The sequence below is a fragment of the Ranitomeya imitator genome, chromosome 1, assembly GCF_032444005.1.
Source record: "Ranitomeya imitator isolate aRanImi1 chromosome 1, aRanImi1.pri, whole genome shotgun sequence".
NCBI classification, from domain to species: Eukaryota; Metazoa; Chordata; class Amphibia; order Anura; family Dendrobatidae; genus Ranitomeya; species Ranitomeya imitator.
Window position 1 is genome coordinate 1,227,849,046 of NC_091282.1, and position 16,498 is coordinate 1,227,865,543.

At 44.3% G+C, this 16,498-nt stretch overlaps 1 protein-coding gene across 1 annotated transcript in view; it reads left to right on the forward strand.

Moving 5' to 3' along the window:
* The window catches only part of DYSF (dysferlin), a 384,808-nt gene that overhangs the window by 149,815 nt on the left and 218,495 nt on the right, over positions 1 to 16,498 (forward strand). The window contains exons 22-25 of the mRNA XM_069745121.1: positions 4,102 to 4,294; positions 7,680 to 7,835; positions 8,742 to 8,873; positions 11,855 to 12,021. Coding sequence (XP_069601222.1) covers positions 4,102 to 4,294; positions 7,680 to 7,835; positions 8,742 to 8,873; positions 11,855 to 12,021 — 648 coding nt within the window. The remainder of the gene's footprint in view (positions 1 to 4,101; positions 4,295 to 7,679; positions 7,836 to 8,741; positions 8,874 to 11,854; positions 12,022 to 16,498) is intronic.

Consider the following 16,498-nt stretch of genomic DNA (forward strand, 5'->3'; position numbering starts at 1 on the left):
CATGACCTCCCCAGAGAAAAAGCAGTAGGCCTTGCTTTACCCGTCCCCTTGCATCTTGCAGGTAAAAATGCCAAAACCTAAGATGGGTTATAACTCCTTAATGGACTGTCCTAGAGAGGTGGTTTTGGGTCCATTGAAGCACGTTGAGACCAAACACAGCTTTGCTACCTGGCTCCTACTTGCAATTCTACTTATCTCCCTACCCTGGCATGCCTGAGTGGATTGAGACCCTGGAAGGCATTCAGCCCGTTTCCGAGATCTCAAAAATGTAACCCGGTGTGTGGCTAAGACGTACAATAAATACATATTCTCCTAGCTGTCTGAATGAAGTAGTTGCACCGCATGGGCTCCACAGGAGCTCTTCCTGTGGGATTTTGGACACTAGCTAAGCTGGTGTGGGTGTAAATTTCTTCTTTGAAGCTGAGAAGGCTGGACCCCTTGCTGAGACAGGTGTTCTGTTACAGATACACAAACGAAGGGAGTTTTATAATCCCATGCCAAATAGGATACGAATGATTGACATTAAATTGTATCTCCAACATTCTTCACAGAGGGATTTTTAAATTTAGAGTTACTGCTCATTGAGCAACATAGTTAAATTTATCGGCCACCACCGAAGTCTGTCAAAGGTGGATGGTCTCATAGCCAAATTATTTCTTTGAGACTCGCTTACAAGCACTTCTTCAGTCTCTTCACTCATCTGATTCTATAGATGCAAAGTTGCCTTTCACAGGTGTAGTTAGGGGTTTGGCTCAGGGGGGAAGGCGAAACATCTGAGGTGTCCCCTAACCAGGTAACCCTACCAGTATGGTGATGCATCCTTATAGTGGATGTAGGAGAACCTCAGCAGATGGCTGTTTACAATAAATCTCTACACAAAGACAAACACTGATATTACCACCATATGATGCCATATAGTGTTAGATACCAACCGTTCTTCTTACTGCCCTACGTAATAATGCCACCATGGTGGCCCTTACATAGTATTAATGCCTCCTTTGTGCCCTCTAGATGGTAAAACAGACTACTACAATATATTAATACCCTGGGTAAGTGCCCTAAAAAATTGTGTCAGCATTTTACCCCCTAGAAAATAATAATGCCCCCGTGTGCCCCTTTTACGTGAACAATGCCCTGAGTGCCCCTATAACTATAAGGGTCCACTTAACATTTAATTATTTCCAGAGTTCCCCCTGTACAGCTCCCCTATATAAGATATATTAAGCCCACAGTTCCCCTATACACAGTAGGATGTTCCCTCAACTCCCCCATACACAGTATGATGGGCCCGCAGCTCCACACTATACTCTCCTATACACAGTATAATGCCCCCAAAACGTTTGATGCCCCCACAGTCGCTTCACACCATGTACAGGCCCGTCAGTATCCCACACTGTAAATGGCCCCTTCATAGCTCCCACACTGTTTTATTGCCCCAACATTGTACGATGGCCCCATTGTATTCCCCACACTGTATGATTGCCCCCACAGTAGTCCCCACACTACTGTATTCATGAGGTCCCCCTTAGTAGCCCCTACAATTTATACAGGCCCCTTTAATATCTCCTACAACTTATGCTTGTCCTCTTAGTAACATCAGTATTTCTGAAGGCCCACAATATTTGAGGGCCCCCTTAGTAGCCCCCACTTTTAATGCTGCCTCCCTTAGTAGCCACCACTATTTATTCTGGACCCCTTAGTAGCCTCACTATTTATGAAACCCTCCAAATAGCCACCAGTATTTGAGGGCCCCCTTCATAACCATCACTGTTTATGGCCCCTGAGTAGCCCCACTATTTATGCAGGCTCCCTTAATATCCTCCACTATTTATGCTGGACCCCTTAGTAACCTCACTATTTATGAGAGCCTCCTTAGTAGCCCCCACCATTTATGAGGGCCCCATTAGTAGCCCCTGCTATTTATGAGGGCCCCCTTAGTAGCCCTTACTATTTATGATGGCCACCCTAGTAGCCCCCACTATTTATGCCAGTCCCCTTAATATCCCCCACTATTTCTGCTACTTATGAAGGCCCCCTTAGTAGCCCCCACTCTCTATGACAGTCCTCTTAGTAGACTCCACCATTTATGAGGGCCCCCTTAGTAGCCCCCACTATTTATGCCAGCCCCCTTAATATCCCCCAATATTTATGCTATTTATGAAGGCCTCCTTAGTAGCCCCCACTATTTGAGGGCCCCCTTAGTAGCCCCTACTATTTATGAGAGCCCCCTTAGTAGCAATCACCATTTATGAGGGCCCCCTTAGTAGCCCCTACTATTTATGAGAGCCCCCTTAGTAGCGTCCACCATTTATGAGGACCCCCTTAGTAGCCCCTACTATTTATGAGAGCCTCCTTAGTAGCCTCCACCATTTATGAGGACCCCCTTAGTAGCCCCTACTATTTATGAGCCCCCTTAGCAGCCTCCACCATTTATGAGGACCCCCTTAGTAGCCCCCACTATTAATGCTGGCACCATTAGTAGCCCCCACTATTAATGCTGGCCTCCTTAGTAGCCCCCACTATTAATGCTGGCCTCCTTAGTAGCCCCCACTATTAATGCTGGCCTCCTTAGTAGCCCCCACTATTAATGCTGGCCTCCTTAGTAGCCCCCACTATTAATGCTGGCCCCCTTAGTAGCCCCCACTATTAATGCTGGCTCCCTTAGTAGCCCCCACTATTAATGCTGGCACCATTAGTAGCCCCCACTATTAATGCTGGCCTCCTTATTAGCCCCCACTATTAATGCTGGCCTCCTTATTAGCCCCCACTATTAATGCTGGCCTCCTTAGTAGCCCCCACTATTAATGCTGGCCTCCTTAGTAGCCCCCACTATTAATGCTGGCACCCTTAGTAGCCCCCACTATTAATGCTGGCCTCCTTAGTAGCCCCCACTATTAATGCTGGCCCACTTAGTAGTCCCCACTATTAATGCAGGCCTCCTTAGTAGCCCCCACTATTAATGCTGGCCCCCTTAGTAGCCTCCACTATTAATGCTGGCCCCCTTAGTAGCCCCCACTATTAATGCAGGCCTCCTTAGTAGCCCCCACTATTAATGCTGGCCCCCTTAGTAGCCCCCACTATTAATGCAGGCCTCCTTAGTAGCCCCCACTATTAATGCTGGCCCCCTTAGTAGCCCCCACTATTAATGCAGGCCTCCTTAGTAGCCCCCACTATTAATGCTGGCCCCCTTAGTAGCCTCGACTATTAATGCTGGCCCCCTTAGTAGCCCCCACTATTAATGCTGGCCCCCTTAGTAGCCCCCACTATTAATGCAAGCCTCCTTAGTAGCCCCCACTATTAATGCTGGCCCCCTTAGTAGCCTCGACTATTAATGCTGGCCCCCTTAGTAGCCCCCACTATTAATGCTGGCCCCCTTAGTAGCCCCCACTATTAATGCTGGCCCCCTTAGTAGCCCCCACTATTAATGCTGGCACCCTTAGTAGCCTCCATACACATTATAGCCATCACACAATATTAAAATAAAAAACAAACATCAGGGCAGCCAGGGCAGAGCTGGATGACAGAGGCACCTGATGAAGGGGGCTGCAGTCTTGGCGGCCCTGCTGCTCATGGTACTCGGAGCATCTCTTGTGCATATAGTTTCTCCAAAACTATCCCAAAACTGACCATCTTAGTGCACAGGCCGGTCAGCACCAGAGCCCAGAGTATGTTCATCATCACAGCGCTCTAGTGTTACCCAATGTAATGAGTACACTGTGCCCCTATTTTGTAGCCCACAATCCTTTGGAAGGCGCTAATTATTAGACAATAGATTATCATTAAGTTAAGTCAGAGTTAAAGATTATTTACAGGGGTATAATTTTTACTTATATTCATGTACTTTGGGCTAAATAAAAGAATGTTTTGCCATTGGATAGTATTAAAAATGTTGCCCTTTTTGCCTTCTATAGCCTCTTTGTAGCACTGAATATTGCCTGCTGCAGGTGGGTTAGCTAAGAATCTGTCAGTGAGCTCAGTCTGGCAACAGTAGCATTGATAAACCCTCCAGTGTATTCACCAGAAAGGCAGATTTCAAGTTCATAAGCCAAATCAGTTCATGGGATTCCAGCTTTTGCATTTTCTGCTTCTCTTTACTACCAGCTGTCCATTACCAGATGTCCCATCACTCCCTGGAACCACCCACCTGGACCTTTATATCTACCGGTTACGGAGATCCAACCTGATCCAGATCGTCCAGTCGGCGCTGAAGGTCAAGCACGAGGACTGTGAGCTGACGGAGGTGCTCGAGCAGGCAGAAGACTGGCTACTGAGATTGAAGTCTCTGTCCGAGGAGGTAATGTCTCATGTCGTGGAGAATAGCCTATTTATTTATGACCTTCAATGGTCCAACCTTACGGGGGATATTCTAGTCCATTATATATACAGTAAACAATAAAACATTCACCTAACAGCACTATTCACTTTAATTTCTTCTTGCCACAATGTTTTCATTGATCCCTCTACATTACCTCTAAAGAAATCATCTCAAAGTGCTCATCCTTATGTGGGTCTATGTTCCTTACAGGAAGTGGGGATGGGTCTATGTCTCTACAGCAAGTGGGGGTGGGTCTATGTCTCACAGGAAGTAGGGGTGGGTCTATGTCTCACAGGAAGTAAGGGTGGGTCTCTGTCTCACAGGAAGTAGGGGTGGGTCCATGTCTCTATAGCAAGTGGGAGAGGGTCTATGTCTCACAGGAAGTAGGGGTAGGTCTATGTCTCACAGGAAGTAGGGGTGGGTCTATGTCTCACAGGAAGTAGGGGTGGGTCTATGTCTCACAGGAAGTAGGGGTGGGTCTATGTCTCACAGGAATTAGGGGTGGGTCTATGTCTCTACAGCAACTTGTAGTGGGTCTATGTCTCACAGGAAGCAGGAGTGGGTCTGTGTTTCTCTATAGAAAGTGGGAGTGGGTCTATGTCTCTTACAGGACGTGGTGGTAGGTCTATGTTTCTCTACAGAAAGTGAGGGTGGGTCTATGTGTCTCCACTGGTAGTGGGGTGGGTCTATCTCTAAAGGAAGTGAGGGCGGGTCTATGTCTCTACAGGAAGTAGCGTGTGTTGTTACTCTATAGGAAGTGGGGAGGGTCTATGTCTCTCTGCAGAAAGTAGGGGTGTTGTCTCCCTTCAGGAAGTGGGGTTGGGTTACGTCTCTACAGGATGTGGGGTGGGTCTACGTTTCTTACAGCAAGTAGGGGTGGGTCTATGTCTGACAGGAAGTAGGAGTGGGTCTTTGTTTCCCTATAGAAAGTGGTAGTGGGTCTATGTCTCTTACAGGATGTGGTGGTAGGTCTATATTTCTCTACAGGAAGTGAGGGTGGGTCTATGTGTCTCTACAGGTAGTGGGGTGGGTCTGTCTCTAAAGGAATTGGGATAGGTCCATGTTTCTGTACAGGAAGTGAGTGTGGGTCTATGTCTCTCCACAGCAAGTGGGGTTGGGTCTATATCTCTCCACAGCAAGTGGGGTTGGGTCTATATCTCTCCACAGCAAGTGGGGTTGGGTCTATGTCTCTCCACAGGAAGTGAGGGTGGGTCTGTTTCTAAAGGAAGTGGTAGTGGGTCTATGTCTCTCTACAGGAATTTGGAGTTGAACTATGTCTTCTATTTAGTGGGTAGATCTTTGTCTCTCCACAGGAAGTGGAGGGGGGTCTATGTCACTTACAGGAAGTCAGGAGGGTCTTTGTCTCTGTACAGAAAGTGGACATGTCTATGTATCCTCAGGAAATGGGGAGGGTCTCTGTCTCTTTATAGGAAATATGGGTGGATCTTTGTCTCTACAGGAAATGGGAGTGTCTTTGTTTCTCTACAGGAAGTGTAGGTCTCTTTTAGGAAGTAGGGGTGGGTCCTTAACGCTCTGAAAAGTGTAGGAAGTGGATACACGTGGGTTTGGGTCTTTTATGATGTGGGAGTAGGTGTTTGTTTTTCTGTAGGATGTGAGGGTGGGTCTTCAGCTCTCTACTTGAAGTTTGGGGGTTTTTGTCTCTCGATAGTAGATTGGGGTCGGTCTCTGGCTCCATATAGGAAGTGAGGAGCAGTGCTCTGTCTCTGTACATGAAGAGGTGGCATGTCTTTGTCTCCTCTCTCTGACTGCATACAGGCATAACGGAGATACAGGTTTTTAGTTCAGGTAGGATAATTATTGGACAATGGCAAGTGCAATGGATGCTTAAAAGTTAAAGGAAAGGAAGTTCCAGCACCCCTAGTTCTTGTATAATGCTAAAGAAGAGAATTTGCTCAGTAAGAAATAGAGATTAGCAACTTACAGACCAGGATGATCGAGACTGTTCCCGGACATATGAGACTGTTATGTGCACTGAAAGCAGTTCTAACTTATTGAGGGAGATGAGGTTATCAGATTGTGGCATAAAGGACGCTAAGCCATTAATACGCATTTAATAGCCAACCAATATAGTTCAACTACCAAATGTATCGCTTTTGGCTTGTACTCATCAGGGGTCAGCATTTACTCTGTCGTCACATGATCAATGATGTGTATGTAGGGGGCTAACTGCTCATTTCATTACATTAACCAGCCCACTAGGACTAAAAGACATGATATTTAGGGTAATTACTCATTTTTCACTCTTCACATCGACATACCTACAAATCACAAAATAGACCTCTTCTCTTTGTGCTGAATTTCACTATACGTTACAGACATTGCTTAAAGTTGGGTGTCACGGCCCTTGGCTGAATGTCTTGGATACTTAAGATTTAGGTGTGGGGAGCTCACTTTTCCAAGTTGCTTTCGGAAGGTTGCTGGACCCAAGGGTCCCACGTCTGCATTGGGCAAAACCTTAGAAAAGGTTTTTTGATCCAGTATGTTTTTGACCCATCCATGACTCATGTCAGAAGCTTCACCATTACCAATCCTACCAGGGATGTGGAGAGCTGTATTTTTGTCTAATTAGTCCTGGGGCAAAGTCACATTTAATAATCTGTAAAAAAAAAAATGTGGTCAAAATAAAGAAAATATATTAACGTCATCTTCTGCCGAGAAGAGCAGTTAAAAGCATATTTCACTGCAAGTCGAAAGATGGAATTTTTGGTGATTAAGTCATGGCAGACTGCTAGGGTTGAGATGAATCCAGGTTCCTGCCATCTTCTCACCATATAAATAGACCCAGTCACCCAGAATAGACCATAAAGATTTTTATTGAAGCTTGAAGTTACCAAAACCTTGATGACTTTCTGCTTAGAAATAGTTCTCTATGATATTATTTCCTAAAGAAATAGTCTTCTTCACAGTCTCCCCTCGCCAATTCCACCCACTTGTGGCATTTTTTTGTGGTGGGAACAGGTCATTGAGACGAGTATAATTGTGTGTCCCAAAGATAGTTGAACGTTCAACTCAACCTCAGCGGTTTCTAGTATCTTTCAAGTTCGGGTGAAGATCAAGTGTTGGGTTATGAGTAGGTGGTCTCTTAATCTCTGCCAAGTGTGGTCATCGGTACAGTCTTAGATGAAGACAACAGAAGTCCAGGCAGCCAGTTCCTTGGCCTCGCCCATCTTTTCCATCATTGGCAGAAGCCCCCTTTGCAGATAATACTAAATGTTAATGATTCCTGTCTGCGTTGTGGTTTCTTCTTTTCCATAATTTTCCAATTTTCAGCTGTATTCTTTTATGTGTTTGTTGGAAAGGTTCACTAATACTTTGTGAATCTGTATATTTTTTTTTTTTTCAGCCGCAGAACAGCTTGCCAGATATAGTGATTTGGATGTTACAAGGAGACAAGCGTGTGGCTTATTACAGAATACCAGCCCATCAAGTCCTTTTCTCCAGGAACGGGGCCAAATGTTGCGGCAAGCACTGCGGGAAACTTCAGACGATATTTCTTAAAGTATGTTTTCATTTCTATTAGTGCGAGTTTCTTTGGTACAAAGGTAATTGGCTGGGGTCCACCATGATTTGACTATAGACTTGATTCAACGTGACAGAAATCGGAACCAGAACCTGAGCAGAATAGTTTTAAAATGTTCATCGAATTAGTGGAATTCGGCCAAGAACACAATTCTATTATTTCATAATTAGGTTACTCTCTTACAAGTCGGATGGCTTACTTTATTCTCTCCAGCACGTTACTATTGTACAGCTGTATCGTCGTTCTTGGCTGACTCGATTTTCCATTCCCAATCCCCATTTGGAAAGATGTTGACACATATAATAGGCAAATATTATGTGATATTATCAAGTTGTCAAGCTAGAGTAGTCTACCGCACTTGTGCCAGTGACACCTCCATCTCACGTGTCTACTCTCTACATAACTCAGGTCAGTCCTTAAGTTACTGCCTCTTCTGATGTTCCAAAAGACCAACTCTTCATCGTTTGTTATTGACCTCTACTTACGGGGGCTCAAAAAGTAGCAGACGGCGTCCAAACAGGTGACATTCCAAACAAGACGTCTTTTATTGTGCATATACCAAAGACAACGTTTCGACCAATGTCAGGTCCTTGTCAAGTGGCAAAAACCTGACATGGGTCGAAACGTCGTCCCTGGTATACGGCAGACTAAAGAGTCCCTGATAGGAATATCACCTGTTTGGATGCTCTCTAATAAGGGGTGTCTAGGTGTCTCCTTATAGTGCTTAGGACTTTTCGGCTGGTTTGGTATGGTATAAGTTTCATCGTTGAGAGTTTTCAAGGGGTCTGAACAAAAGTTTTTGGATTTTTTTAAAATGGAGATGAGAACAAAATGACAATTTACCGTAAATCTTTTCTTTGAATTATTGACTTTTTTTTTTTTCAGTTTCCCCAAGAAGGAAATAAAGGAGCAAAAATGCCAGGACAGGTCCGGGTGCAATTGTGGTTTGGGCTGTCCGTGGACCAGAAAGAGATCAATCAGTACGCTCAGGGAAAACTCTCGGTGTTCGCAGAATCGGTAAAGTTCCAGTACTATCCGATCTCCTTGTAAATTCCGTTTATTGTGCGCACATTGTTAGCCATTTTCATAATTTGTTTGGCCGTGCTTTCCTTCTCATCCACTCTTGACCCTAAACGTCAAGGTGAATGTCATCTGACCGTATCCTATATTATCTTTTTTATCCTGTCCTATCCAATCCTATGTTATTCCTTCTGTATGATTGCATGTTATTCCATCCAATCCTCTTGTGTGTGGTTCTTTTTTTATCCTATCCCATGTTATTCTTTCCAATCCTTTCCTAACCTTTCCTATCCCATAATATCCTGTTTTATCCTATATCCTTTTTAACTGATCTAAAGTATCTAAAGTTCCTATACTTTGGGCCAATCTTAGGCAATCGCTCATCATGATCTCGATTGCTCATTCATTTGTCTGATTGATTGTTTATGCCGGCCCGAGTCATCGTTGTTGGCACTACCACACTTGTTATAGTGCTGCCGACAATATGGAAGCTATACAGTAACAGAAAAATCCTATTGATGACCATTAGTCTGGATACAGTTTGCTTTGACCCATGTAAAGCCTGATCTAATTGGCTCCTTTTTTTTTGTAACTTTATGGAGGGAATATGTCACCATGAAAATGCTCCCTGATCTACCAGCAGCTTGTTATAGAGCAGGAGAAGCTTTGGTGGAAAATATTTTTTATAACTTGAAGATTGTTGATTGAACTCCCAGTTAATTCTGAGCTTAGGAGTCCAGTGGGCGGTCCTAACTAAATTGGACTCCTGATGTGATGACTGATTTCATCCAATGATTTCAAGTTATTCTGATTTGTTTTTGATACACAGCTATATATCAATCTGCTGCAATATGGAGGCGATACATCGGGAAGACTTTTCAGGGTGTCATTTTCCTTTTAATTGATGGTACAGTTGTGCTCAAAAGTTTACATACCCCAGCAGAATTTTTGCTGCCTTGGCCTTTTTTCAGAGAATATGAATGATAACACCAAAACATTTTCTCCTCTCATGGTCAGTGGTTGGGTGAAGCCATTTATTGTCAAACTACTGTGTTTTCTCTTTTTAACTCATAACGAGAACCCAGAACATCCAAATGATCCTGATCACAAGTTCACATACCCAGGTAATTTTGGCCTGATAACATGCACAGAGGTTGACACAAATGGGTTTGAATTGCTACTAAAGGTAACATCCTCTCTAGTGATGAGCGAGTGTGCTCGTTACTTGAGTTTTCCGAGCATGCTCAGGTGTTCTCTGAGTATTTTGGGTGTGATTATGTTTTTGTCTCCTCAGATGCATGACTTGCGGCTGCTAGACAGCCTGAATACATCTGGGGATTCCCTAACAATCAGGTAATCCCTGCATGTGTTCAGGCTGTCTAGCTGTCTAGCAGCCGCAAATCATGCAGCTGCGGAGACAAAAACATAATTTATGAGCACGCCCAAAATACTCGGAGAACACCCGCACATGCTCAGAAAACTCGAGTAACGAGCACACTCGCTCATCACTAATCCTCACCTTTGACCTGTTTGCTTGTAATCAGTATGTGTGCATAAAAGCTGAGTGAGTTTCTGGGATCCAGACAGACTCTTGCATCTTTCATCCAGCCACTGACGTTTCTGGATTGTGAGTCATGGGGAAAGCAAAAGAATTGTCAACAGCTCTATGGGAAAAGGTAGTTGAACTGTATAAAACAGTAAGGGGATGCAAAACGATATCCAAGGAATTGATAATGCCAGTCAGCAGCGTTCAAACTGTGATTAACAAATGGAAATTCAGCGGCTCTGTAAAAACAAAACCACGGTCAGGTAGACCAACAAAACTGACGTCCACAACTACCAGTAAAATTGTTCGGGATGCAAAGACAAACCCACAAATAACATCAGCTGAAATACAAGACTCTCTAAAAACTAGCGGTGTGGCTGTTTCAAGATGCACAATAAGGAGGCACTTGAAGTAAAATGGGCTGCATGGTCGAGTCGCCAGAAGAAAGCCATTACTGCGCAAATGCCACAAAGTATCTCGCCTACAATACGCAATACAGCACAGAGACAAGCCTCAAAACTTCTGGAACAAGTTAATTTGGAATGATGAGTCGCAAATTGAACTTTTTGGCTACAACCATAAACATTGCATTTGGAGTGAGGTCAACAAGGCCTATGATGAAAGGAACACCCTTCCTACTGTAAAGCATGGAGGTGGATCGCTGATGTTTTAGGGATGTGTGAGCTACAACGGCACAGGAAACTTGGTCAAAGTTGAAGGAAAGATGAATGCAGCATGTTATCAGCAAATACTGGAGGCAAATTTGTACTCATCAGCCTGGAAGCTGCGCATGGGACGTACTTGGATGTCCTAACATGACAATGGTCCAAAACACAAGGCCAAGTCGACCTGTCATTGGCTAAAGCAGAACAAAGTGAAGGTTCTGGAGTGGCCATATCAGTCTCCTGACCTCAGTATCATTGAGCCACTCTGGGGAGATCTCAAGCACGCAGCTCATGCTAGACAGCCCAGGAATTTACAGGAACTGGAGGCTTTTTGCCAAGAAGAGTGGGCAGCTTTACCAGCTGAGAAAATAAAGAACCTCATCGACAACTACCACAAAAGACTTCAAGCTGTCATTGATGTTAGAGGGGGCAATACACTTTATTAAGGAATGGGGTATGCAAACTTTTGATCAGGGTCATTTGGATGTTTTGGGTTCTCGTTATGATTTGAAAAGAGAAAACACAGTAGTTTGACAATAAATGGCTTCACCCAACCACTAACCATGAGTGGAGGAAAAGTTTTGAGCACAACTGTATATCTGTAATGACGCATTGTGGTTTTCCTTTGAAGCTTTTTATAATTGGTTATCCCTTTTGTACCTAATTGACCAGTGACTACAAGATGTTAGAAGAAATAGTTCAGCAACATCACTTATCATCACTACGGATCACACATATTGAGATTGACAACATCCTTTGTCTTTCAGTACGAGAACCAGACCAAGCTGGCTTTACTGGGCAACTGGGGAACCACTGGGTTGACATACCCAAAGTACTCAGATGTGACAGGGAAGATCAAACTTCCAAAGGAAAGTTTCAAGCCCTCCAGTGGATGGACGTGGGCTGGGGACTGGTTCATCAGCCCAGAGAAGACGTGAGTTCAGATTGTAAACTGCTTCTTAATGTCACATTATTTCTAGAGATGGTGCAAATCGATATGGAGGACCAGTAATCTGTAATCGTGACATCTGCAGCACGTCTGGTGCATGGTGTACATCTCTTCATCCTCACAGTCCTATGGTGTACATCTCCTTCCTCACAGTCCTATGGTGTACATCTTCATCCTCACACTCCTATGGTGTACATGTCCATCCTCACACTCCTACGGTGTACATCTCCATCCTCACACTGCTATGGTGTAACATAGTAACATAGTTAGTAAGGCCGAAAAAAGACATTTGTCCATCCAGTTCAGCCTATATTCCATCATAATAAATCCCCAGATCTACGTCCTTCTACAGAACCTAATTGTATGATACAATATTGTTCTGCTCCAGGAAGACATCCAGGCCTCTCTTAAACCCCTCGACTGAGTTCGCCATCACCACCTCCTCAGGCAAGCAATTCCAGATTCTCACTGCCCTAACAGTAAAGAATCCTCTTCTATGTTGGTGGAAAAACCTTCTCTCCTCCAGACGCAAAGAATGCCCCCTTGTGCCCGTCACCTTCCTTGGTATAAACAGATCCTCAGCGAGATATTTGTATTGTCCCCTTATATACTTATACATGGTTATTAGATCACCCCTCAGTCGTCTTTTTTCTAGACTAAATAATCCTAATTTCGCTAATCTATCTGGGTATTGTAGTTCTCCCATCCCCTTTATTAATTTTGTTGCCCTCCTTTGTACTCTCTCTAGTTCCATTATATCCTTCCTGAGCACCGGTGCCCAAAACTGGACACAGTACTCCATGTGCGGTCTAACTAGGGATTTGTACAGAGACAGTATAATGCTTTCATCATGTGTATCCAGACCTCTTTTAATGCACCCCATGATCCTGTTTGCCTTGGCAGCTGCTGCCTGGCACTGGCTGCTCCAGGTAAGTTTATCATTAACTAGGATCCCCAAGTCCTTCTCCCTGTCCCTGTCCCTGTCCCTGTGGTGTACATCACCATCCTCACACTCCTATGGTGTACATCTCCATCCTCACACTCCTATGGTGTACATCTCCATCCTCACACTCCTATGGTGTACATCTCCATCCTCACACTCCTATGGTGTACATCTCCATCCTCACACTCCTATGGTGTACATCTCCATCCTCACACTCCTATGGTGTACATCTCCATCCTCACACTCCTATGGTGTACATCTCCATCCTCACACTCCTATGGTGTACATCTCCATCCTCACACTCCTATGGTGTACATCTCCATCCTCACACTCCTATGGTGTACATCTCCATCCTCACACTCCTATGGTGTACATCTCCATCCTCACACTCCTATGGTGTACATCACCATCCTCACACTCCTATGGTGTACATCTCCATCCTCACACTCCTATGGTGTACATCTCCATCCTCACACTCCTATGGTGTACATCTCCATCCTCACACTCCTATGGTGAGCATCACCATCCTCACACTCCTATGGTGTACATCTCCATCCTCACACTCCTATGGTGTACATCTCCATCCTCACACTCCTATGGTGTACATCTCCATCCTCACACTCCTATGGTGAGCATCACCATCCTCACACTCCTATGGTGTACATCTCCATCCTCACACTCCTATGGTGTACATCACCATCCTCACACTCCTATGGTGTACATCTCCATCCTCACACTCCTATGGTGTACATCACCATCCTCACACTCCTATGGTGTACATCTCCATCCTCACACTCCTATGGAGTACATCACCATCTTCACACTCCTATGGTGTACATCACCATCCTCACACTCCTATGGTGTACATCTCCATCCTCACACTCCTATGGTGTACATCTCCATCCTCACACTCCTATGGTGTACATCTCCATCCTCACACTCCTATGGTGTACATCACCATCCTCACACTCCTATGGTGTACATCTCCATCCTCACACTCCTATGGTGTACATCACCATCCTCACACTCCTATGGTGTACATCTCCATCCTCACACTCCTATGGTGAGCATCACCATCCTCACACTCCTATGGTGTACATCTCCATCCTCACACTCCTATGGTGTACATCTCCATCCTCACACTCCTATGGTGTACATCTCCATCCTCACACTCCTATGGTGTACATCACCATCCTCACACTCCTATGGTGTACATCTCCATCCTCACACTCCTATGGTGTACATCACCATCCTCACAATCCTATGGTGTACATCTCCATCCTCACACTCCTATGGAGTACATCACCATCTTCACACTCCTATGGTGTACATCACCATCCTCACACTCCTATGGTGTACATCTCCATCCTCACACTCCTATGGTGTACATCACCATCCTCACACTCCTATGGTGTACATCTCCATCCTCACACTCCTATGGTGTACATCTCCATCCTCACACTCCTATGGAGTACATCACCATCTTCACACTCCTATGGTGTACATCACCATCCTCACACTCCTATGGTGTACATCTCCATCCTCACACTCCTATGGTGTACATCACCATCCTCACACTCCTATGGTGTACATCTCCATTTTGAGAGACTTTTTGTCCTATATGAATTTGTTTATGGAGAACCTGATCTGGGCTCCTTCTTGTGAAGGGTCCCATAACAGCTACGTGTGGTACGTCTGTGCCATAGTGTCTTAAATTGGTGTCATGTTGACCAAATGTCTCAAATTTCCAATACTAGTAGTAAAACCACACAGGGGTTAAAGATTACAGATCTTAGTAAATCTTTAGACTTGCATTGCTGTGAAAATGCCCAGTTTTGGCTCGTAGGCATCATAAAAATGTTAATAGTTTTTTTGTGGTCGGAACGTCTTTGCCAGAGTCTTAAAGCATTCATCAGCGTGGTGCAATGGGACGCGGTTCACCGGCCTCTGGGATTTCTTGCTTTTAGTTTCAATTACTGAAATAGTTTAGTTATTAACACCCTTCCGTGTTGAGCGTGACACAACACTTACCGGTAAGCGCGCAACATGTTCTACAGTTCTGGTTTCCTTCATCCCGCCGCTGGCTCATGCCACCGCTCGGTACGAGGCGTATGACAATGTGATTATGAACATCATGGCAGAATTTGCAGTAATGATTCAGCACCACAAATTCCTCAGGCGGTTTAGGGAATCGGGGTCATAGCCGCAAAGGACGGCTCTCAAATATCAGAAAAAAACACACGGTATGAGGAATGCTGAAATAGTTGAACAATTTTTATGGTGCGGAACTTTCCAAGAAAAATATGGAGACGAGTTTTCCTCAAGACATATTTTTAAAATATTATTGAGCTGGATCCCTGCGATACTCTTCAGCTGTGAATTATTACGCTCTGTGCAGCAATCAGATCATTGTGGCGGTAACCTGTACCGGTAGATATAGCTATTGTGTGGACGTATAGGATGATATATGAGGCAATCACTGGAGGTTTCTTGAGGACAGAAGAAAGCACTGCCGGTAGCAGTAGAGCAGTGGCGTTCTACTTCCGGACTAGAGCTCTTCTACATACTTTTTTTTTGCCTATTGCTGAATTGCTCCTCAAGAAAAGTCAATATTTCACCATGTAGAAGTCAGAACTGCAGAAGGATCCTTATTAAATTTCTCAGATAGATGAAAATTTAAAAAGATCTCGATATGGATGTCTTTTAGTGAGGATCATCCCTACACCAATTCGAAGACCTGGAGGTCAATTATATAGCAACCATTCTTGATGTCCATAATCCTATAAAGAGGTGATGAGTTGGCTGCACTTGCATTTGACCTTCTGTCTTAAAGTCCTAACATGTGGCTGGTTTTACTATATGCCTTCTTAACTCCCATGGACTTCATTTAAGAGGACCACACGGTCCTAGAGGTGGAATGGGTCTACCACCAAACTTAACACGGCCCCAGCTACAGTATATTGGAATAGTAATAAAGACCTCAGGAACCAAACCAACCATGGGTCAATGATGGTCTCTAGACCCAACCTCTGAGGTAAAAGTTGACCCTTAAGCTTTGGGAGGCCACAGCTTTTTTTTCGGAACAAAGAATATGTGGTCCTCAAGATAAACCCTTTAAAATAACTCTGTCCATTAATTCATTCTGATTTTTAACACGACCGCAGCGAGCGTACAGTAATCCAGCTAGGAAGCTTCTCATCAGGAACCAAATTCACCATCTATGAAAGAACAAATTTCGAAAAACAATGACAGATTCTAATTTTATTTCTTTAAAAAGTTGGACTGATGAAACCCTCATACCTTTACTTATTAAGTCTCACTTCCCAGAAAGCTAATGGTTCCAATATGTAGCCTCTATATTTTTCGGCTCCTCACTTGGCCCACTCCTTTTACTTTAACCTCTTACTTCTCCTGTTACATTCACTACCTGCCTTAGTATCATCATCCCTTTTAGTAGTCTTCTTGAGGTTTCTAGTGTGTAGGATGATCATCATTTTCCGTATACTTGTAGGAATAGTG